The sequence below is a fragment of the Scleropages formosus genome, chromosome 24, assembly GCF_900964775.1.
Source record: "Scleropages formosus chromosome 24, fSclFor1.1, whole genome shotgun sequence".
Lineage (NCBI taxonomy): Eukaryota > Metazoa > Chordata > Actinopteri > Osteoglossiformes > Osteoglossidae > Scleropages > Scleropages formosus.
Window position 1 is genome coordinate 18,304,213 of NC_041829.1, and position 23,431 is coordinate 18,327,643.

General features: G+C 53.0%; 1 protein-coding gene across 5 annotated transcripts in view; it reads right to left on the reverse strand.

The window, feature by feature from the left end:
* Nucleotides 1-13,849: 13,849 nt before the first annotated feature.
* The window catches only part of rnls (renalase, FAD-dependent amine oxidase), a 38,246-nt gene continuing 28,664 nt past the window's right edge, over nt 13,850-23,431 (reverse strand). For 4 of the 5 annotated variants that reach the window (XM_018761116.1, XM_018761115.1, XM_018761117.1 and 1 more), the window contains 3 exons: nt 21,574-21,747; nt 18,854-19,029; nt 13,850-14,660 (listed from right to left, as the gene is read on the reverse strand). In XM_018761116.1, the coding sequence (XP_018616632.1) occupies nt 14,508-14,660; nt 18,854-19,029; nt 21,574-21,747 (503 nt within the window). In that variant the 3' untranslated portion in view covers nt 13,850-14,507. The remainder of the gene's footprint in view (nt 14,661-18,853; nt 19,030-21,573; nt 21,748-23,431) is intronic. The other variant, XM_018761118.1, reaches the window with a different exon arrangement.

Consider the following 23,431-nt stretch of genomic DNA (forward strand, 5'->3'; position numbering starts at 1 on the left):
CTGCCTCGAACTTCTGTATCCAAATCCCTCCTTCCGTTGGTATAATGCACTCATTGTATTTTTTTTTTTTTTTTTAACAGATGTACATCGCTTTGGAGAGAAGTGTCTGCTAAATGAATACATGTAAATGTGGGCGGTACCATGGCACAGCAAGTAGCGCTGCTGCCTCACAGCGCCTGGGTGGTCTGAGAGGACGTGGGTTTGATTCCCGCTCAGTCCGTGTGAATTTTGCATGTTCTCCCTGTATCTGCGTGGGTTTCCTCTGGGTGCTCTGGTTTCCTCCCACACTCCAAAGACATGCTGCCCAGGTTCCCATAGTGTGTGAGTGAAAGAGAGTGTGTGTGTGTGTTCCACTGATGTATGGATGAGTGACCCAGTGTAAGTAGTGTATCTAGCAGTGTAAGTCACCGCAGTGAATAAGGTGTGTGGGCTGGTAACGCTACATAGAGTTCATCGGAAGTCCCTTTGGAGAAAAGTGTCTGCTACATGAAGTAACATAACGTAAGGAGGTAACAGAGACAGCCTTGTGCACCGGGGAGGTCGTGTTACAAGTGAAACAGGACAGATAAACAGATCAGGCGACACGAGGAGGTCTTTGCCTTGTCAAAGAATTCGACGGTGCAGCGGAGGGCTCGAGGCGGAGCCGTTGGACTTTCTCCCTGACACTCTTCATCTTCGGAAGAGCCAGGTTTACAGCCTCTGCGTTTGTGGCGAAGCCTTTCTCCATTTGTTTTGGCGGAGCATCGGTGAAGGGGGCCGGGGGAGGGGTGGGTTTCCCATCATTGGAAGCCCACTGTCAGCTACATGGCAGCCCACCTCTGGCCTTTGCGAGGCGTTGGCCCAACACTGCACTTTTGTTCTGGGTCTCTCTGCTCCTGGGGGTCGTGGGGGAAGGGGTGTGGGGGGGCACATATGGAAGTCATTACCGAGGCGCTATCACCGCTGCGCCCCACCGCTGCTGGGATGATGCGCACGAGCACGATCAGGAAGGCAAAGGGGGTGGGGGGCGTGTGTGCCGGTGCGCCGCATCCGTGGCGGATAATCGAAAGCATGTACGTCCAATGGGATCGCCCCGCCGCGCACTGGAACTCGCATTGTTTCGCTTGGCGTTCCCACATAGGACTGAGGTCATAAGAGCCACCCGCTGTTTGGTACCGCGACGGGATCGCGGCCTTTCAAACCGCCCAGCCGCGCATCTCTTCAAAGCCTTCATTTACCGCCAATAAACGGATGTCGTTTTAAGCGCGACACGTATGTTGCACTTTTCCATCGGAACGGTGCATGTAAATAACCTGCAATCTGCCAACCCTGTCGATGTGAATGAAACGTGATTGATTTTCCGCCACCGTCAGTGTAGCTCGTCGCTCGTTTTTTTTTTGGGAATGTCAGCATCCAATGAGAATCTGAGCAGGGCCACTTCATTTGCATACCGTGGAAATGGTCGAGATAAACGCCGAAGCTCAGAAACACTTAATCGTTTAGTCACCCGCCGACGGTCACGACGGACGCGACGTTCTGCCGCAGGGAGACTGAGGGTGAATTCATGCGGAAATGGCAGTTATGTTGCTTCAGCTTTTTTAACATGTCCAACCAGCGCCGCAGCACCTCCGCCCGCTTCTGTTCCACAAACCGTAGTGCGCTAAAACGGAGACTAAAAGAGGAACAGAAAGCTCTTTATTCCAGATGCAGAGAGGGGACAGTTGATGCCGGGGTGGGGGATGGTTGGATGTGCACGCTGTGGTAATCTGTGCTTTTTCAGGTGTCTGGCGGGGCAGAGCGGGGAGCTGATAAGGTCCGGTTCGAGGCGGCCGCCCGGCCCCAGCGCGCGCCGGATCGGCGTGCCCTCGGAACCCGGCAGGGCGGAGCCAACTCTCGCCGCTCAGCTGGGAATACCAGCCATTTCCTTTCACCAGATGTGGGGCTCAAAGTTCAGCACAAGTGCAGGGAGCGCAGAGAGGAGGCCGAGGGACGGGGCAGGACCTTCGGGAGGAGGACGCAGAGGAGGAGGGGGACGCGACGGATGCTGGAAATCGGCGCAACTCGCTGGCGCTGGGCGTCCGAATTCCGGAGGTATGGGAAGAGCCTTATCTGCTCTGATGAGGGAGATACATTCCCATAGTGTCTGAGCGTACAAAGCGCTGCGGGCAGCGCCGTGGCGAAGGACACAGCCCGATACCCCGAAGGGTGTCCTAAAGCGGGCAACTTTCCCAGGTATTATTCCAACGGGATTTCCAGGCAGAAGTGGGCAGAAGTGAGAAGTAAGCGATAAAAGAACGGAGTGTGGGAAATCAGCAGCACACACAAAGGCACGTGAGATGTGGGTAAAAATGTGCGGAGGAGAGCGGAGAAGCAATAAAACGACGCTGGACACATATATAATGGGCGCATGGAGCAGCTGCAGGGGGGAAGTGACCTCCTCACCAGCCCAAGTAAAGAATGACTTCAAGAAAATACAAAGGACAATAAGTCTCGTGGGGAGAACGACGATGTCGTCACGGGCCAAGCGTACCCCCCCCCCCGCCACCACCATTACACAGACAGAGAAGGTTCTGGTTATTAGAACTCAAGCCTGCAATTTGCCATCCATCAGCGCTGCTATCTTTAGAGCAAATAATGTATGCCGTAACCCCGGGGTAAACCATCCGTTCATAATCCGATCGGACACACTGTCAATTTTGCAAACGCAATAAACAGTAAAACAAACAATCCTGCCATGACCAAAATCGCGTAGGCGCAAATAGGGGTGTGCGCAAGGGGTGTGTGCGTCTCCAAGCCTTCGCGTGTGTTTTTTCACACCTACACCTCTGCGCACAGAGATGATTTAAGCAAAAGTCGTTCCCGGCTTCCGGGTAACGCAGACGTTCGCACCTCTTGGAGGAACACGCCGCGAGCGTGCGCTGACTCTCGTTACCCTTCCGTTTCAAAAGGTGTCGTAGAAAAGAGCGTTAAAGCACAAGGTGAAATGCTCCGCGGTCCCCCCGTAAAACCCGAAACTCGGCCGAGAGGAGAAAGACGTCCTTCGGGGAGCCGGACTCCACCACGTTCTTCTGGCAAACTGTGAAACGTGACCTCCTCCGCTCTTGCGAGATCGCTGGCCCTCGCGTTTGCCCAGCTCCCTCTCCACGGCCGCTTCATGCTTCATTTTCTTCTCGCTCCTCGCATCTCGCCCTTCCGTTTCGGCTCCGCGCCGCTCCTTCTTGCAGAAAACCTCCCGGCGCCTTCGACCGCTTATCCCCTGTGGTGCCTTCCCCCCATTTCAGTGTCTCTCTCTTAAGAACGTAAAGAATTTAAACTGCTCTCCCTTCGGTGGCTGGATTTACTTTCTCGGTGCTCTTTCACACCACGTTATGGCAGAAGCCCCAGCGAGTGGTAAATCTCCCCCCCCCCGCAGGCAGGAATCTTGGGCCCCGTGATCCATGGGGTTGGTAACACTGGCCCCCTGAGGCTCCTGCAAGGGTCAACATCCCTGACATCAGCTGTACCAGCGCCTACAAGCTTCAACTCCTCTGCTTGTAGTTCCCACAATGGCAGTGCTGGGGTGACCCAACGGAAGTGTCATCGACCCATCGCAAGTTCAAGTTCTGATGCTTTTCTCCAAAGCGATGGGCAGTACTGAGCGACTTGGGATTATTTACCCATCGATACAGCTGGGTAATTTCACCGGAGCAATATTAGGGTAAGGACCTTGCTCAAGGGTACTAGTGCTGGAGATGGGATTCAAACCTGCGACCTTTGGGTCCAAAGGCAGCAGCTGTACCCACTAGGGAAAAGACAATGACTGCGCTGACAATAGTAGGTGTGTCGTGAAAGTGACAGTTGGCCAACTGGCACTTTCACGACACACCTACTATTGTCACCGCAGTCATGGTCTTTTCCCCAAATGAGGGCATTACTTCATATTTCCATCAGTCCGCCGGTTATCGTTATTTGCTCGTCCTGCGCAGGGTCGTGGGGATCTGGACAGCAGCCCATGCCGGGGCAGTCTCGCGCACCACGGGCGACTCGGAGAGGTACGAAAGCAGGGCGTTATTTTCGTTTTTTAGCGGAAAGTCAGAATCTCAGTCTACGTGAGTCCATCCGGGGTAGCGGCATCTGAAACGTTTTGGGAGACCGGCGCCGTTCTGGAGGAGAAAAAAAGGAAACCGGCGCCCGGATGAAAGGAACCTTATCGGTGCGGATGAGCGCGTAAACGCCGAACGACGCGGAGAACCTTAAGACAATTAAACAGTCGTTTTTTACGACGTATCTTTACCCGCTGTCCAGGCCAACGCCGTTGTGTGGGTTCGGCCGGTGTCCCGGGCTGTCGGCGGGGGATCGTTCAAGACCGGGGCAATTTTAGGACGGTAATTATATGAAATAAAGTACACTCAGTATGTGCAGAGTGCGCTTTCCAAACGGCTATTTATTGCCGTTTTCCCCTCTGTTATGCTACAACATACCACAGATAATCCGGGCGCTCTGGGAAAGGATGTCTTTTTATGGCGAAAAACCGGGGTCCGCTGCCGAGGTAACTTTGCGAAATTATACCAGGGACGCGACCGCTTGCTCGGGACCCTCGTCCCGAGGAGGGATTCCGCTGAGGCCCCCCGGTCGCGGTCCGGCAGCGACCGCGGCGCTCGCCACGCGGTCGAACCGAAGCCGAGTTTCCCGCACGGCTCCCCGTTCTCCCGCGATCCGCTCGGCGGCCCGGCGCCACGCTCCGAGGCGGACGCTCTCGTCGTGCGCCCCTGCCCCCCGGCTCCAGCTCCTGACCACAAAGACCGTTTGGAGAAACCGTGGGCTTCAGCATAATAAAAGACAAAAGGAACGAGGAATAAAAGGAAGCGTTTGAAATCCAGGTGGTTCTCGACTTCGGGGGAAGGTACGTTTAGGGGGTGAACGGACGCTCCTACGAGACGGAGGACATCTGCGGAACAGATACGGAAGGGACTTCTTGTTTTCCCATGAGCGCCCTCCGGAGAGCGTCGTGTCCCCCACCCCCTGCACGGCTGCTGTTTGTTTAGGGTCCCACGGGGGCCCGGTCTGCCCCCCTCATGCCGATTTGGAGCGAAGGGGAGGAACCCTCGGGAACGTCAGGTCGCGTTCGCCGCTCTGTCCCTCTCGAGTCTGCGCGGACGGGAACGCACGTTTCGTTCTCCATCCGCATCCGTTTCCGGAAAAAAAGGGAAGATGAAGTCCTTGTAGAGAAGAGTCCTCTGTAAAATACGACTTATTTTCCTCCCCGGCATGATTCACCTCATTTGAGAAGAAGGGAGAACTCGGAGTATATAGTTTCGAGAAGGACAATTGCTTAGCCGGTATTAAGGCTGCTTTAAGACGAGAGATTGTTAGAGTCTCAGAATCCTCGGGAGACATTAAATCAAACGTCGAGCGCTTTACGATGACAAGAAAGTGTACCATATGGAGGGAGAAGCGTTGCTCTTTGATTCTCTGCGCCCGTTTCGGAGTCCAAATACCACATTGTTATTCCCGAGTTGTTTTGTCGCTAATGAGATTTCCAGTTGAGTAGAACTGGTGTTTTTCTTGTCCTTCCTTATGAAACTCAACACTTCTCCCCTCTGCCCAAACAAGGCAACGAGCTCCAGCGGCCTGCAGTCTCCGTACCCCGCTATTACCGCGCCGGTGCCGGAAAGACGGGGCGCCTGCGACGAACACGACACGAGCGAGGAGCGATAATTGCCCGCCCCGCACCCCGGCCCTCACGCCGAGAGCGTCCGGGGGCCTCGGCCCGGCTACGCCCAACGGCGTATCGCGGCGGACGCCGAAAGAGAGCGCCGGACTCGTTCCGAGGGGGACGGGACGGGACGGACAAAGCGGAGTCTGCGGACTCCCCGAAGCACAGGGCAGGCGGATAGCGATAAATAAGAGCAAACAGGCACGTACAGGGGAAACGTAGAAAAAAATGTGCGCTGAAAGCTGGGGGAAAAATGTATGACGGGATTCGTGCGACCTCCTGGCCTTTCCCACAGCCGTAAAGCCCTGAGGAGTCCCGGCGCAGAGGCACGGCACGGCGGGCAGAGCTGCGCGCGCCGCTCCCTCGGCCGCCCGGAGACGCCCCGTCGGGCTGTCCGGCGGAGTCGCCGGGGCTTCTCGGCGGAAACGGCGACCCGGCCGGCCCGGCGCTGCGGTCCCCTATCTCGGACCGCCCCGCCGATCATCTGCACGTCTGGCCGGCGGTGCCGCTCTGGGGCGCGAGGGCCACGCGCCCCGGGTGGGACGCGGAACAGCCACCCTCTGCTCATGAGTCCACGTCCTGGATACGGTTTGCGGTGAAGCTCTGCGACGGGACGGGACGGGACGGGACGGGACGGGACGGGGAACGATTCCTGATTATATTTATGAGCTCCTGAAATAGGGAGCCCCCCTCCTCCCCCACCCCCCCCTGCCCCGGCCCACCGGAGACGCAGACGGCGGCAGAGCCCAGCTTATGCTCGGCTGCGGTTTCGGCACAAAGCGCTCGTGATCAGCCAGGGATAAGTCAGATGCTACGGGTCATTTAAAAAAATAAAACAGTTTGGAAAAAGAGCCTCTTGTTCTCAGAGCGAGGGGAAAAAAAAAAGAAAGAGAAACGGGACGGAAGAGACATGCAGGCATGTTTTTCGCCACACGAACTGGGTTAAACTGCCCTCTCTCTGAAACTTATTTTCCTCCGTTGAAGCCAGAAATTAAAACAACAAGTTTTAAAATCAACAACATCGAAGACAAAAAAAAAAAAAAAAAAAAAAACACCATACATCAACATAGCTTTATGGGTGTTTTTATGGATGTTTTAGTTTAATGCTTTTTTAACCCTAACCCTAAGTATTAGAAGGACTGACTCAGGAACAGCTGCTAGCGTTGGCAATTAGAGCTGCTGCCTTGGATCCAAAGGTTGTAGGTTTGAGTCCCACCTCCAGCTGTAGTACCCATGAGCAAGGTACTTACCTTGAACTGATACAGCAAAATGACCCAGCTGTATGAATGGATAAATAATTGTAAGTCACTTTAGAGGAAAGTGTCAGATAAACGAATCAACATGAGGACATTTCTGCGGTAAGAAGGTGGCTTTATGGCTGTTGGAACCGATTTCAGTGTTACCCTCTCTCGCAGCCTTAACATACCTGACTTCCGAACTTGGACCTCCGCAAACGCACCCCCCCATCCCGAATGTCACCGGTCACTTCAATACGGCCCGAGGAGACTGTCCTCTCATGTTACGGACGGTTTCTGCCGAAACCTCACTTAAACCGGTGACCAAACCAAGTATAGCTGCCGTATTTCTTTAATACCTCCCGCATCGACCTACATGAGGTCGCACGACCCCTCGTCTCCACAAACAATTATTGCACAGAAAAACCCCTCACTTTTCTGCGCTGTCCCCTCGAAAATCTGCTTACATTTCTATTTATTGAACCGAACATCTCGCTGCACTTCATCCTGTAGTGTTTTTATTTTGGCAGGTGGTTACTGTAAATTAGGGTGAACTGATCATCCATACGTCAGTGGAACACAGAGAGAGAGTGTGTGTGTGTGTGTGTGTGTGTGTGTGTGTGTGTTCCGCTGACGTATGGATGAGTGACCCATTGCAACTAGTGTATCTAGCAGTGGAAGTCTTCGGGTGCTCTGGTTTCCTCCCACACTCCAAAGACATACTGTTCAGGTTCCCCCATAGTGTGTGAGTCACAGGGAGAGTGTGTGTGTTCCGCTGACATATGGATGAGTGACCCATTCTAAGTAGTGTATCTAGCAGTGTAAGTCACCGCGGTGAATAAGGTGTGTGGGCTGATAACACTGCATAGAGTTTAGCGGAAGTTGTTTTGGAGAAAAGCATCTGCTAAATAAATGTAAAAGTTAATTATTATAGTAGCGATAATCTGTGTTGTCCTCTGTGTCGACACAGTGGTCCAGGAGAAACGTTATTTCACATTCATATCGTGGGAACGACAATAAAGTTGACTTTGAAGCGGATGACGGTTTAGGAAACACTGCACTCGGTGCACCGGTAATAATTACATGTAAAATCCTCCGAAACTGGGAACGCCGGTCTCTTCGGCAGCGAGGGGACACGTGAGAGGAAAACGATTTATATGATACTACGACGTGTCGCAGCAAAATCGCTTCGACCCAAGAATGGCAGAGCCTCAAATACAAACACGCACACACGTTGTCTGAAGCCGCTTGTCCCAGGCAGGGTCACGGGGAGCCAGAGCCTAACCCGGCAACGCAGGGCGTAAGGCTGGAGGGGGGAGGGGACAGGGGACGCACCCAGGAAGGGACGCGCCCAGGACGGGACGCGCCCGGGACGCCGGTCCATCGCACGGCACCCCAAGCGGGACTCGAACCCTAGAGCCACCAGAGAGCAGGCACGGGCCAAACCCGCTGCGCCACCGTGCCCCCCTGCTTCAAATACATTACATTTTTCAATTACTCCGGAGCGGTTTTTGTCATTTATTGCTCCGAGGCCTGCCTTCTGTACGAGTATTTTCTGCTGAAATACACCTTCGAAAGTGTCAGCTGGACGCTGCGCGTCGCCCGTCCTCATCTGCGACCTCAAATAACCCCAGGGCCCCTCTCACACGCTGTCGCCGCGAACCTGGAGGTTCCTGACGGAAGCGCACGTGGGAGTCGACGGGGGAGAAAGTACCTCCCAGGCGCAAGATCCCCGCCGAAAGGAAAGTCGTGCGGCACGTGATGTCTGAGCCGCGCAGAACCGCCCCCCCCCCGACCCCCCGCTGAGAGAAATGACAACATTATCGCCTGGTCTCAGGCGCCGGTAAAATATTTTGACTCATTTTTATAGTTTGCATGTGTTTGCTGAGGGAAAACTGCATTCCGTTTCATCTTCTTGACGTGTGGATACAGAGAAAGTGCTTCTGTTTACATGACACATAATATACTGCACCAGGCTGTGGAAGGAAAGCGCTATTATATATTCCTTACGCTCTTCTAGAAAACAATTATTTGTCCATCTACACAGCTGGGTAACTTTACCGCAGTAATTAACACCGAGTGCCTTACTCGAGAGTACTGCAGCTGCAGGTAGGATGTGAACCCGCAACCTCCGGGTCCAAAGGCGGCAGCGGCTCTAATCGCGGATGCGTGGAGGCGCCGAAGGCCACGTAATCATCGGACGCAGTCATCAGGTCCTTGCGGTCGTCAGTATGAAGACGAAGAACTTGGAGCGTCGGAAGGTCTCTGACCGCGTGGAATATGATCAGAGAGTCGGGCGGCTTATCGAGCCAGAGCCTCGTCCTTTTTCTGCCCACCGAAGACCAGCCCAAGTGGCTTTCGGCAGCAACGCCGCCCCCCCCCCCCCCCGCCCGTCTGAAGTCCAAAGTGGTTATATATTTACAGCAGCGCAGGGCATTGTGGGTGTATTGTACCGCACCGCATGGAGGCTCGAGCCGCATCGAGAGCTTTGCCGAAACTCCTGCGGACGGGACCGAAGACACAGGCGCAATTGTGCTCCGACGTTACACATTTCCGACAATCGGTCTCTTTCATCGGGCCCCCGATCGATTCTCCACACTGGTTTATCGCCCCGCCGAGGCTGGGCCAATAGCGCTGCGGGGCATCTCGGGGAGAGATTCAAATTTTCACAATATGGCTGGCGGTGCAGGCGCGCTCTATTAATCCTCCGAAGAGGTGAAGCGGTTGCAAAGTGGCGATAATAGCGGCGGCCACGATCCCACCCCCACCCCCACCCCCACCCCCGGCGTCATTTTATCAGGCCCGGAGTCGAAATATGCCGCCAGGGCACCGGGAACGGTCAACGTTTACAGAATTACGCACGTTGTTGAGCTTAACGACCATTTCCATTTTGCATTACAAAAATGGTCTTATCGCGAAACTCCCGTATCGAAGGGTCTGTTTCGCAGCGCAATCGTGACGTGCGAAAGAAACATCTGTAATTAAACGCTCATCTCATCGCGTGCCGCGGTGGAGGATGGAGTAAACGAAGGCTGGGGACAAAATACCGTATGCGCAACTGGAAAAAGTACCATTTTTGCCCAGAACGCAGCACCGTTGCAGAAATAGACAGAAAAGCATCCGAACCTGCAAATACCGGGAAAGCATTAAACAAGAAGGACATTTTGACGGATGTGACTAAGCCCGCCGGTGACGGACGCAATATCCCGGCGACAGCCGGTTCCGCTTCGGCGGCTCCGGGAGGCTCCGGGAGATCCGTCGAACCCAAGGCCCTCCGTGAGGCCGGCCGCAGCTCTGCGGAGCCCTCGCCATCTCTCTACCGCGGAAGTGTGTGTCGCGGCAATACTTTTGAGGGCTCTGCTGTGGCCGGAGAGCACGGCTCACGCGTATTTGTGTGAATTCGCGTCCATCTGTGCGCGCGCAGCTTCCTTTACCCTGCAGAGCCCCGCTGAGCCCATCTCCCGCGCCGCTCGGCGGGGACGACGCGGCACTGGGACCGCTGGGAGGCTCGCTCCTCCGGCTCGGGCCTTCCGGCAAAGGGCGGCCGCGGAGACAGTTGAGAGAAACTCGGATTTAGCCCTGCTTTCCGGCCGTTTTCCGTTTAGCCGCGTTGTTATCGGCACGATTTGGAGAAACGAGTCGAGGCTCATCTCTCCCCTCCCCTCCATCCTTCAGCTTCGCATTCGGCAACAAGTTGCTGAAAACCGTCTCCGTCAAAGCCAACTCTTCATCGCTTCCCGAGAACCTCCGGGCTTCCAGGCCCACGCGTTTCATCGTGTTCGCTCCCCTCGCAGGTCAGCAAGTGCGGAGCGACGGCGAGGGAGGTCGTCCTGCTCGCGGAAGGGCGTCGCACGCAGTGCCGCGGTTTGCGACACGCCCGTGAGTGTAGCGGAAACGTAACGTGATTACAAGGGGAAGCTTCTGCTTGGTGGGACGGGAGGAGAAACGAATGTTGTCTCGCACTGGGGCACGGTACCCTGCAGAGTACAAATATGCCTTTGCCCGCTGGGGCGGTCGCGCGGCAGTCTGACACCCCCCCCCCCAGCTGTACCACGGTATGCACCCCGCTCGCGCCGTGGAAAGCCTGCACCGGCTCAGCCTCGACGCCTCGTCTGCGGTCAGCCAGTTCCTGAAAACGCGAGGGTTGTTCGCGCTACGCGGGTCGCCCGGAGGTCAAACGGTACGGCAGATTGTCACTATATTTAAGGCATTTGTGTCACGGACCGAAAATAGAAAAGACACTTTTAACATATAAGCAACGGCCGCGGTCCACTGGCCGCCTGCTTTTTGGGCCTTTTCAGGAAGCCTGCATCGCGCCAGGCAGCTCGGAGGACCGTTTCGCAGAGATGCACGTAAGATGTGTGAGATGTAAGCGGTGTGCGACTTTTCTCTTTTTAGTAGGCAGCCGACCACCGGATCTCATTTCCTCTGCCGGATCAATACCGGCTTTCCGGGTATCGACGAGGCCGAGGGTCTGGGCAGTTGCGCTGCACTCAGCTGCCTGCGACGTCACTCCTCTACACTCCCTCCAGTGCTACTAACCTCCTCTCCCATAATCCTGCGCGCCGCCCCTCGCCATTCGCCATTCCGGAAGCCTCCGCGACCTCTTTATCCGGGCTGGCCGTCTCCGGGGACCTCGGAGCGGGAGATGAGTCTAAACAATGCAATTTTGTGTCTGGTCCTTAAAAAACACGCGCAACGGCTCGCGCTTGCGTTCGCGTCGTCATGTACCGGTGCTCCGAGTTTCATTTATTCCCCTTTTCTTCCTCTCGCTGAAGAAACGCCATAATGTAAAATTGTGCAGCGGCAGAAGAATGCATTTGAATTTGGGCGATTCATCATTTCCCTCCCCTGGCTATGCGGTAGAGCAGAGTGAACACATTAAAGGACGCTTCCTTTTATCCCGCTCAGGCTGGGGGTTGGGAGGTGGGGCTCACCTTGCTAAGTCACATGACACGCGTGACCTGAATCCGGCCTCCCGGCGGCCCAGGGGATCCCTGCTATCTCCTCAACCTCTGGTGCCATCTGCCAGTGACTTTGCAAAAATGCAAACCGGCTACCCAGAATGCACAGCAGCCGGCACGCTCCATCGGAGTAGCCTGCAAAAATAGGTCAGACGCACGATGCGCCTTGCGTCTTATTGGCTTGCGCTGCGGCTATTGTGTGACAGGGAGAGGGCGGCGGTGCTCGGCGAGAGGTTTCGCCCCGGCAATCCAGGAGAAGTCCGGGAAATCGCACGGGGCTGGGAAGGAATAAAGGAACGAAGGGGAGAGGAACGAGTCCAGGAAGGATTTAAACCAGTCCCGGAAGCGACATTAAGGGATCGCTTTAATTCACCGTCTACCCGCTGCCTCGACAGAGCGCCGTCTCGACCTCAGCAGAATCGCCGCCGATTCCGCGCAAGAGCCAGAGGGTTCGGGACACAGCGCGGCGAAGCCCTTCAAGCCCAGCGGATTGTTCACCCATAACCAATTCTTTCTTATCGTCTTCTAAAAACGGATCAAAGACCCCCAGCCGGTAATGAGCGTAGTAATGAAAACCAGGCAGCTGATGCAACAACGCAGCAAGGCTATTGCAATAGAGGCAGCCGAGTTCCGACTCTTGCGGGGGTGAATTGTTAATGAACGCTGCCTCGCTTATAGTCGAGCCTCTGGTCCCACCCGTTTTCTATACACCGAATGCAAACAAACATTTAACAGCTGGTGTTTCACTCCCTTTCTGCCCGTTAACCTGTACGTCATATGCAGGAGCCCAGGAAACGCAATCCCGATTTTGTCAGCGGCGCGAAAGGTGCTTATTCCGACCCAAGACGCCCGATGGTCTTTTTGGGGCGAGAGGTGAAATGCGTCCTGTGCGGACGTGCGTGTCGCAGTCCCGCGTCACTTGTGATTAATAGTTTCCGCATTGTGCTCACATCGATGAGCGAATGATGACGTCGCTACGTGAGCCTTAGCCAACCAGCCAATCTGTGTCATGCAACGTATTTAATCAAAAAGGTTACTTTGCCTTCGTCTTCGCCCGTCGAGTTAAAACTGAATACGTTCCGATCATCGAAAACTGTAACTAAATGGGATGATGGCAAAATCAGCAACAGGGAATTTCAATTTCTAAATTCAACATTTACGCCGAATGTCCACAGCGCAACAAACCTATATGACGAACACGCAGTTGAGGATTTCTTAACATCTAGAGACCTCAGCCTCCACAAGCCCGACCTACCAAGACGCATTCATATCATAAGGTTTACATCTTCCTGCTCCAGAAGCATGTGAACATTTCCACAGGAAATACGTGAAACCCGTGTGTCATTCAACCAGCCCGTCTTAGCGGCCAGGAATCAACGCTGGCTGGACCACGTGGTCCTCCAGGAAGGCGTCCCTGAAGATCGCAGCGTTCGCATCGCCGTGCGCTGTAATCCGTACCAGGCACTTTCCTGTACGTAATGCGCATAAATAATGCATGCAGGCCTTATATTTACACCGAACGAGATCCTCCGCTCCCGGGGTTGCTCCCAGCTGGAACTGCTGCAGCTGTAATCACAGCAGGATTAGTCAGGTTCTCTTAGGACCGGTTGGCCAAACATTTCATCCCAGATTATTCATCCAGATGCAAGGCCACTAAGCTCTAGAAATCAGTCACTCACCAACCTATCTGGTAGAATTATAGGGCCATGCAATATGTGACGGGGGCAGACGAACAATCAAGTCTCATTAAGGGAGCGCTAGCGTGCATATGTCGTGGGGAAAACCAGGGAACGCTGGGGCATACTGGGGTGCAACGTGGCAAAAAACAGTCCAAAGTATCCAGGGGTGAGTTGCGCTAGGAGGCAGTGGTGGGGGTTTGGACCTTGAGTGTAGAGCCAGGGTACATGGGAGAAGGGGACCGCCCCGACTCATGGAAATCCCATTTCCATCATCTGTGCATCTCCCCGTGCCCGTGAGAGAGTTTGTTTTTCCGGAAGTTAAGCGCGGGCTAGCGGGACCATCGCAAAAAACCATGCAAATTGTTACACAACTGCAGATAAGCGGATGATAAGGACTGACAACTGTTTTAGGACGCCGAGATGTGCTCTCATTCTGGGGGCATTTTGACATTTTCCTTGGTGGAAAAAGGCGGTTATTGGACTTCCTAGGGACCACCATCTCATCGGGATTCTTGGAGAAGCAATGGAGTGGTTCTGATGAAGTCGAAGTCATTAAGGGGAGATTTAAGTGGGTTACGAGACCAAGAGATGACAAATAAGCCACGCAGACCATATTCATGGATTTTATTTGGCCTGACAAAGGTTACACAAGGACTGCTACGCATAGAAGACGTGGCAAGAACATTGTTAATTAGTTCGATTGTAATCTGAGCATGAAAATGTACCATTGTACCGCCGAATGTGGTCTGACAGTCGTAAGCTTCAACATTCCAGGTCTTGTACGGCCTTCTCCAGCTGGTCAAGAAAGACTTCCAACAGGTGGGCAAACCTCTCCAAGAAGCCAGCATTGATCATCGGAGGTAGGTGTTGGGAGGAGCGGTGATGAAGAGGTCACCACTGCTAGTCCTTCTCCAGCACAGCCTTGTTGTTGTTAAACCCTCCAACCCTTCATTTCTCAGAGAGAGGACTTCAGGACTTCGAAGACCTTGAGGGCCGACGCAATGCAGCCGTCGAAGTTGGAGTGGGCGAAGGCGTCACCTCCACACACAAGCAAGGGCCGGGGGAGCAGCGTTAGCTGACCGGGCGTGTCGGTCACTGCGCTCAGAACCTTAAACATAGTAGACCAAGAGGACAGAATCAGCATAGCGGCAAACAGCAAAAGGGACTCGACTCTGCAACCGAATGGCTCCAGGACCTCCCTCATCCAGGCTGGTGAACACAGTGCCTAAGCCACTAAAACGGAGCATTTTGGCTATACAGTAGTCCTACAAATAATGACGATTGCACCTGGGAAGCAACAGCGGGAGGAAAAACTGAAATTTTGGGACAGAAATCCCAGAGCTTCCGCAGTCAGAGAGGGAAAGTGCAACGAGGGGAAAGATCCTCAAATGAACGGGAGACGCTTCGGAAGATCCGGCTGAGGGTTTGAAAAGACTGCTCGCTCTGCAATGCAAACCAGCACCACGCTGAGAGATGAACGATCGCAAAAAATGTCGCAGGATGGCCATATCCAAATGAAGGCATTGCTGAAACGCACACAACGACATTTATTTCCATATATTTTTCATTTTCATCCGTAGGTGGAGCGCTAGCTATCTATTTCAGTCCCAACATAATGCCACTTCACAATTTCCTATCATAAATGACAGAGCAGAAAAATAGCAGAGTATATACGATAAACACATATTAAAGAATTTAACTTTAATCTTGGTTTTTCAACTGTAACTACTGCAGCTTTGATTTATTTCCATTTCACTGTTTATTGCTGTAAAAATACAGAATTCACTGTGTTATAACAACGTGACCGCCATATAATGGGATAAGTTTAATTAATTAAGCACACGCCGGATCGCCGCGGATTCCTCAATATCCACAATATTAAAACAGACGCATCGCATATGCAAATATATGGATGTTCCTACACGAACAGAATCCATTTATTCGGCATTGTTCTCGACACAGGTAATTTGGTGTTATTTATGGTGTTTTTATGGTAAACCTGTATAAACTGACGACACGGGTAAAAGAGAGGAGCGCGCCTCCGTGGAACTTCCTCCCACGTCCCCCAGAACAAGCGTAGCTCTGTCCGTTATTTTGCCGCAATTTATACCGCTTGCTAGAGTACGCTCCGTGCCACTCTCCCTGGTACAGTCCAGCAGGCGAGCGCCGAGACTCCTGTTTAAAATCCGTCCCGTCTAAATAACAGAGAGAGGCCTGGCTTGGTTGCATGTTTTTTTTTTTTTTTTTTTTAACATGCCACTTGCATCCAGCACGACGACAAGCTAGTCAAGATGTTGGACTTGTTGAGTCTTCATAGAGAGAGCCAGAGGAGAAACGCAGCTCGTCATATAAAAGCACATATCTGAAGGGCTCTTGCTGGATGAATTGCGAACAGTTAGAACCATCAGCTCTGCGTTTCTCAGCTTTGCTTGATTCAAAGCAATCGGAGGCTGTAAATTTGGCACGTAAAAAGCTTTGGAGGAGCTCTTGCGGGATCAGAGCTGAGCTCATCTGGTATTCCTCTACAGTACAAAAGACCATGGTGCTGAATATAGAGCCGTTAATAGCTCAAGTGGCTCGTTAAAAAGAATAAATAAAGGGAACAACAGACAGAAATAAAGTGCAGAAAGAGCAATTCAACGGACGAAAATAAAATGCTGCACGGAGAGTAATTCTGGCTCTCGATAAACGCTCGGGCTAAACCTGGCTCGTGCTATTAACGGATGCCAGCGAGGAATGTCCTGCTCCAAACCAGGCCAAACCCGAATGACCGAACGGCGCTCCGAGAGGAGACCCGGGGCAGCGGCTCGGTCCCGTCGGAGCCCCGCGTCCCTTGCATCGCAAAGAGTCTCCGACGGAGCCCGACGCACGGCCTCTGACTTCGCCGATAAAGCAGGACTTCTCGTTTCTTCTCGTTTCTGACGTCGTGTAAACCCCGCACGGGAAAATTTAGTGCAGTAATGACTTCTTGGAGTAAACACATTCCATGTACGTGCACGCCCTGTTTGAATGGCTTTCGCTGGCCTGAGACATTTTAGATAAACATCGAGGTACATTTCAGTAGTGAAAGGAAATAGTATCCATTTCCTGCAGCTTTTAATAGGCACAGTTAAGCTATCTGTTATAATTTCCCCAAAGGGTTTTTTTTTTTTTGCTTTAAACGGTAATCTCTCTGTAAATCAATTGATGTATGTGATTGCTGAAGAAGAGCCAAGAACAGATTTGTTTGGTTTGCTCCGGCACCCGCCGCCACCCCCCGTAACTCTTCGCCGCACAAGCACGACATCATCTATTAGCAGGAAGGCGCATTCAGGGCGAGGGGGCGATCGCATAAATGCTACACCAAAGCTGTTTCAACCCAGGGTAAGAGGTGCGAGCTACAAGCTCGAGTGTGGCGAAGCCAAAATTCCCTCACATTTGACAGATGCGCGGGTGCCGCTAACGTTCGGCCCGGAGGCGGCCGAAACGTACGCTCGTGTCGCAGAAAGCGAGAGGAGCCGGAGCGGCCGCTGCTACGGAGCTTCCGGTCAAACTGGGGACGCGCTCCGGTAGCCGGTCTTCACGCAGAGGCCAACAGCGGTGACCGCGTCGGGAGAGAGTGAGAAGAAACGCACCGCAGCGCAGACGTATTGCGCATCGGTTCACGTCGCGCGGCGTACTGTACGATAGCAGTGTCCGCATTCACCGAGAAGTGCCGTAGAGGAGCTGGGAAGGCGGGTGGCTTCGTTTCGTGATCGATGCCGTCAACCGAATGACTAGAGTAGGAAAACTCGTTTCCGGCAAGATGGACGCAGACTTCTCCCCGGCACGTCATACGCAAATCTTCGTGGGGAAACCTGTCCGCTCCTCCTAGGGCTGACTTCCCTCTAAGGTCCGACCCGGCAAATATCGTTCTGTCGCCTTAGCCGGTCCGACTCGATCGCGGACGGGATTCGTTGCACTGACCGCTTTTGCCATCTCCTTCCGATGGCGTCAAACCGAACTCGCGTCGGTGGAGAAGCGTTTTCCCGACCCCGCTTTAAACAGCGCGCTTCGGAAAAAGCTAAGCTCCCCGCAAGACCTGCTCTCCTCTGCTGAAGGAGGAGCCTCGGAAAGGCTTGGCGCTCTGTTTCTGCGGTTTCTTAAGATCTGTTTGTGCAGATAAGTGCGTGAAGGCAGAGGATGGCCTTCTCCTTGCAGACGCTGCAGATTTTATAAAGATATCCCTTTGTTGCACGCAGCAGACATCAGAGATTACGAAATAATACCAATCTTGAGCAAGAGGAAGCTGCCTTTTTTATTCCTAAGCGGTATTAATATTTGTATGTTTTATTGCACGCTGAAGAATGAGATATTTGTGGAAACGGTAATATGAGATGTAAGCAGCTCTTAACGCTGATATTTGGCTTCAGCACAAGCGCGGCTTTCTGGCTCCCGCACGTCAGGTAATAAAAGGGGGGGTCGGGTGACTCATCCGCATGTAACGGTTTCCTCTCGCCAACGACGCAAAAGCTGCTCCTCCTACCTGCGCGATGACCGCAAAGGGTGGGGGTGCGATATCCTGGCCCGCGGTCCGGAGAGCACGCAACGCGCACAGATGTTCCCTGTCCTATGACCCTCCGCCGAAGCTTATCGACGCGTCCGGGTGCGCGCGCGTGAGCGTGCGTCTCTGTGTCACGGCTGCCGGGAGCTGAGGACATAGAGCCAGGTAGAAAGGCCGGGGTCGGAGGGGTATTCCGTCACCTCCCTTCCGGCGCTGACAGGCCAGGAGAGGCGGGTCACGGACCGACACACGCATAACCGTGCCGCGTTCCAGCCGCGCCTGTCCTCCGGTTCAGCTCGTTCCCCCTCAATTTCAGCATGCTCTTCTGTAATTATTAAAGAAATGTGGCCTGTTGAGCAATCGCTCTTAGGAGCAAAAAGCCACAAAAGTCAGCTCTTTCTTTGAACATGACAAATGTGTAAAAAATGTCTTTCTGTTTCATATTGTGCACTAAAAACAATATTATTTCTGCTGCACCGGACGCTGGAAAGACATCCGAAGCGATGTCTCCGACACGCCGAGTCCTTCAGCACGTGTCCCTGGCCTGGAAGTCTGTTCAGAAGCGACTCTGTTCAGCAAACCGAGCGTCGGCGAAGCGCAACCAAAAACGGACCTTCTTAGAACCAAACCGGTCGCGAAGATCATGCCGTTGTTAGCGAGCGCCGAGCGAACGACCGGTGTAACGTGCGAGGGAGCGGCAACGTTGCTCCGACTGCACCGCCCTGAGCCACACGCGATCCTGTCCCCGAAGGTGTGCCCCCGTTCAACTCGGCCCTCACCTGCGAGTATCTCCACTTTTGCACTTTGACGCTGACAGGTTCCGGAAGGCCTGGTAAAACCTTCTTCAGCTCGGCCAAAACGAGGCACCCCACGTCCTTCTCGGCAGCTTCCAGGTGCTCCGCCCCAAAAGCCACGCTGGTGTGGACCACCAAGGACGGCCCACTGGTGGATGACTCTGAGAAACGGCACGGATGGGAAACAAAGGCGGCAACGATGCAGTCAAGTTCCAAACTGGAAACTGTCATATTGCAAAGGCACGAACGTGACATTTACGGAGAAGCTGACGTCGAACGTTAAACGGGAAGTCCGAAGCATGTAATTTGCCTCCGAACAACACGACCTACATAAATAAACTGAAGATAAGCTCTGTATTTTTGGAAAGCGCGTCTGTACGTTGTTCCGCGCTCGCTTAATAATAGTGATCAAAACCATACAGCTCCATTATCCGCAAATGAGGCCGACGGGTGACGTCACCTCCCGCGGTTCCTCTAAGCATTGCGAGCGATTGGATTTCGGACAAAATCATCTCAGCGCTCTGTAAGCGAGGCTGGGAGCGTCACGTAATTTATTAGCCTCCTTCATTGTGTTGCCATCGTTCTAACAACATTGCTTTAAAGTGACTATAAAAAATAGTGTTCGGCTGACAGTCAACGAACGCATCCGGATTTTGCGCTGCCGGCACTTTGGGCTACCGGCGCTTGTCTCGTAAATCGGTTACCGGTACAGGATCACGGTCCGTCTGTCACCCACATGCCCTCGAGGTCACTCGGAGCCAACCGGGCAACGGGCTGCGGACACAAATGAAGATGAGTGCGACGGCTCGAGTTGGGCCGGGTTGGGTTGGGCGGAGGGCCCCGCGCCGCTAATCCGTCCGCCGAGGTCTACCGGCTCATTTGTAACGGATGCACGGTTGCACCGTGTGCGGATCAGCATTAAGCCGTCCTGGTGCCCTGGTCCTAGACCCTCCTGAGAGACAAAAGGCATGAGAGAGAGTGGAAGAAGCAGAGCGAGAGAGAGGGAGCGACAGAGAGAGCGCTGAGATAAGGAGGGAAAGAGAAAGCAAGCTTTGGTGTGTGGGCGAGGGCTGGCGACGTGCCCGCTTTCTGAGTCACCGGCGAGTCACGGAGACAGAGAGACAGGAAAAGGCAGAGGTCACTCAGTTCGCAGGATGACAGGAAAAGCTACGCGGCCTTGCTCCAATTTACCTTTCCGAAGCCCTACGAGTCGATGCATTCTTACAATCGAACTGTTTTCCGTTTTGTTTTGTGTTTCTGAAGGTGCTCGGCAGGTGCCTTAGAATCCTGGGCTTCACGCAGTCATTTTACCAGACCGGCTTGCCTAAATGTCACTGAATTTGGTGAAATTGGAGGAAAACATTAGACGCCAATTTTTTAAAAAAAAAAAAAAAAAAAAAGATTAATAGCAAAAATGTACATGCTGTCCAATTTCTGCGCTATTTCTCAATTCGAGAGGCGAGTTTGTTGACAGGTTCAGCAACATTTTGGACTTGCAGCCTCTGAGCCACATGTCCTGCCCCAGAAACTGGTTCTTCAGACCCGGAATATCAGTAACTTTGCGTTAAAGAGGAGATTAACGCCAACGAGTCGCTCCTGGTTGGTTCGACCAATAAATGGAACCCAAACACCAAGGTCACCTGTTCTCCCTATGGGCAGCTGTAGCCAAGGATCTCATAGTCTGACCTCCTGCTCCCTCTGCACTCAGGACCCCTTCCAACATCCTTATGGTGCTTTTTCAAAGGACCTACGCTTATCCAGTCATGAAACATTTATATTTTGCTGGAGCAGTGCAGGTTAGCAACTTGCACAGGGCTTCTACAGCCAAGCCGCTCTACAGGTTACAACTCTGTGTTCTTAACCACTGCGGTACCTTCTGCCCTGTTCCTGCCCCTGCTGCTTAAATCTACTCTCCGTGCCCAGAAGAAGGCTTTCAGGGGAACCTCCAAACCTTAAGGTTCGACTTGAAATGAAACACGTTAAAGAGGCGAGGAGCAAAGAACGTGGCAGCCGAAAGGATAACGGCCAGTACTCTGCCGCCCTGAAGAATAGACTCTAAACTCTGCAATGTAAAATTTAACAGCATCCCTAATTATGATGTTGCTTTCAGACCTATGAAAGGTGACAGGTACAGGAGTGGATTCAAAGTGCTCCCTTTCTGCACACTCATGCCTCATTCATGAGGGGGTGTGCAGCTCTGGGTCAGCAGCGGCAGGAAAGGTTTGATGTTCTCCTTCAGACGGCAGCAGGAGAAAGACGGGAGAGCTTGCTGGAGAAAATAATGACGCCCCAGCAGGTGGAGGAGGGCCAGCCTCGGGGGGGGGGAATTTGGCACCAGAGCTAATCAATCACATGAATTTATCCTCGCCGTTGAATAAGCAACCAGCGTAGCTTCCTGATGCCAGGTTCTAAGCTGCTGGCAAAGCCAATGAGAAGCTGAGATTTACAGGTGCTCCTCCCCTCAAGCAACTGGCTGTGAGGCTGGAATCAAAGAGGCTCGAATCACAGGTTTGAACGGGGGCTCAGCCCTTTCCCTAGTGTGGTTTATTACTAACCAAATCATCACGCTGGCAGATTTACGGACGGGGGACGCGGAACGCCGTACGGCCGGGATCCGCACGCTCGTATCCTGCTGGGCCGAGACTCTCAGCCAGGCAGCGCTCTGTGCGCCTCGTTGGAAGGGGGAGGAAAATGGAAGCACTGACCTACATTGCGCTTTTTATCGTCGACGGAGATGAAGCGAACGCAGGGGTTGTCGGCTATGTACTTCGCGGCCCACGGGACGTCAATCCGAACACCGGCCGAGTAGAAGAGTCCCAGGGCGTAGCGGGAGGAGTAGCTCACGGATTCCAGCTTTTGCCTTGGACCTCCTTCAATCACTGTGAAGACAGCATTTAAAGGGTAAAGCGTTTTTTGAAAAACGGACCCCCTTGGCACAATTCCCCACACGGGCCGCCCCCGGGAATGACACCGGCCCACCTCCGAACAAAATGAATCTTTATGGTAAAAAATAGAGTAATAATACAAGGGAATGGGCACGCTATCCGCAAGGGTCCGGAAACCCGAGGGCTTTGCATCCGACGCGCTGGCTATTGCTTCCTCGGAATACGCTGCTCTTCGCGGACATGTTACTTCCGTGTGTGAAAAAGCGTAGCGTTAATGATACGAAAAGAGCACGATGAAGTTATCGGATACGGGCCGATCACACCGACGGCGGCAAGTAATACAGTTAAGATAAGATAACTACAGCGCGCAAGAGTCGCCGGCGACGGTGACGCAAGCGAAATCCGCGAGGGTGGGGCGGTTCTCACTTATTTAATTTGTAGAAGATTTACTAAAAGATCTTTTCTAAACTGTCCTTGCTTCCTGTCTCAGACATCTGTTGTTTATTGGCCTCTGCCGCTCCAAGTTGGCCCCGCTTTAGTTATTTAAGGCCCGTGAGGATTGAGCATACAAGAGGTCGGAGTTCACTTCTGTGGACTCGGTTGCATATTTCGGCTAAGTCCCGGGTTCAAACAAAGCTGCTCAGATGTCTACGCAAATCGTTGAATAAACTCGCCACCGTGGGCCCACGGGTTTCTCGGTTACTGAAGAGCGAAAAACTGCCGTCGTTTCATTTCAGAGTAACTCCATTTCCCCGTAAAATATTCGGCGCATCTCCAGATTTATTCCATTATTTTACTTTTTTCTTTCGGGAAGGTTCCCATAAAGTATGTCTGGACCTTATATCAGCAAGGCTGACCGTACGTAGTTTAACACCGCGAGGTGTTTCGGAGAAAACCTTCAGCTACATAAATGTAAGCGTTCATATTTATTCATACAGCTGATGCTATTTTGCAAGGCAACTTTCAATTATTCACCCTCTTGGGTAAAAGACCTTAAGGAGTGTGGGATTTGAACCCATGACCTTCAGGTTCAAAGGTAGTAGTACGAACCACCAGACTAGTAGCTCTCCCTACAACTTGCTAGTGAAGTGTAAATGTAAATCCCAGCTGATTGTCTTGTTTATGCTGGTTACTAATCTCAGCTCAGTCATTCACGTTCTTTGTTTCTTCCTTTTCCGGACACGACAGTCCAGTAAAGTCATAATAACCCAGGTAGCAGAGCAGTTGGCCCTGATTTTTTTCTTCGTTTTCCGTATGGCAGATGGGCCGAGGGGTTCTTTGGGCTGAGTGTTCTACCACGTTATAAAGTAACTATATACAGTACACACACACACACACACACAAAACAGCAACTACAAAGATGACACACTTATTATTCCCCATTGAATCACCGAATGCAGAGATACACAAACTCGAACAGAATGGAAGATGAAGAGGAACAGGAGACCAAAGACCTCCTCCTGAGCGCAACGTTACGCGGGTGTGCGTGTTCACCTAAAGGGAACTCCGTGGCAGAGCCCGTCCGAACCCAGCGACAGAACGCGAAGGAGACGTCCCGCGGGCATACGCTCGGCAAACGCCGGCGGCCCGGCTGCGTCGTATCTGAGAACAAGCGGAGGCTGCTTTCGCGGCGCTGAACGAGCTAGAGATCGAAAGAGAACAAGGAGAGGAAACACCC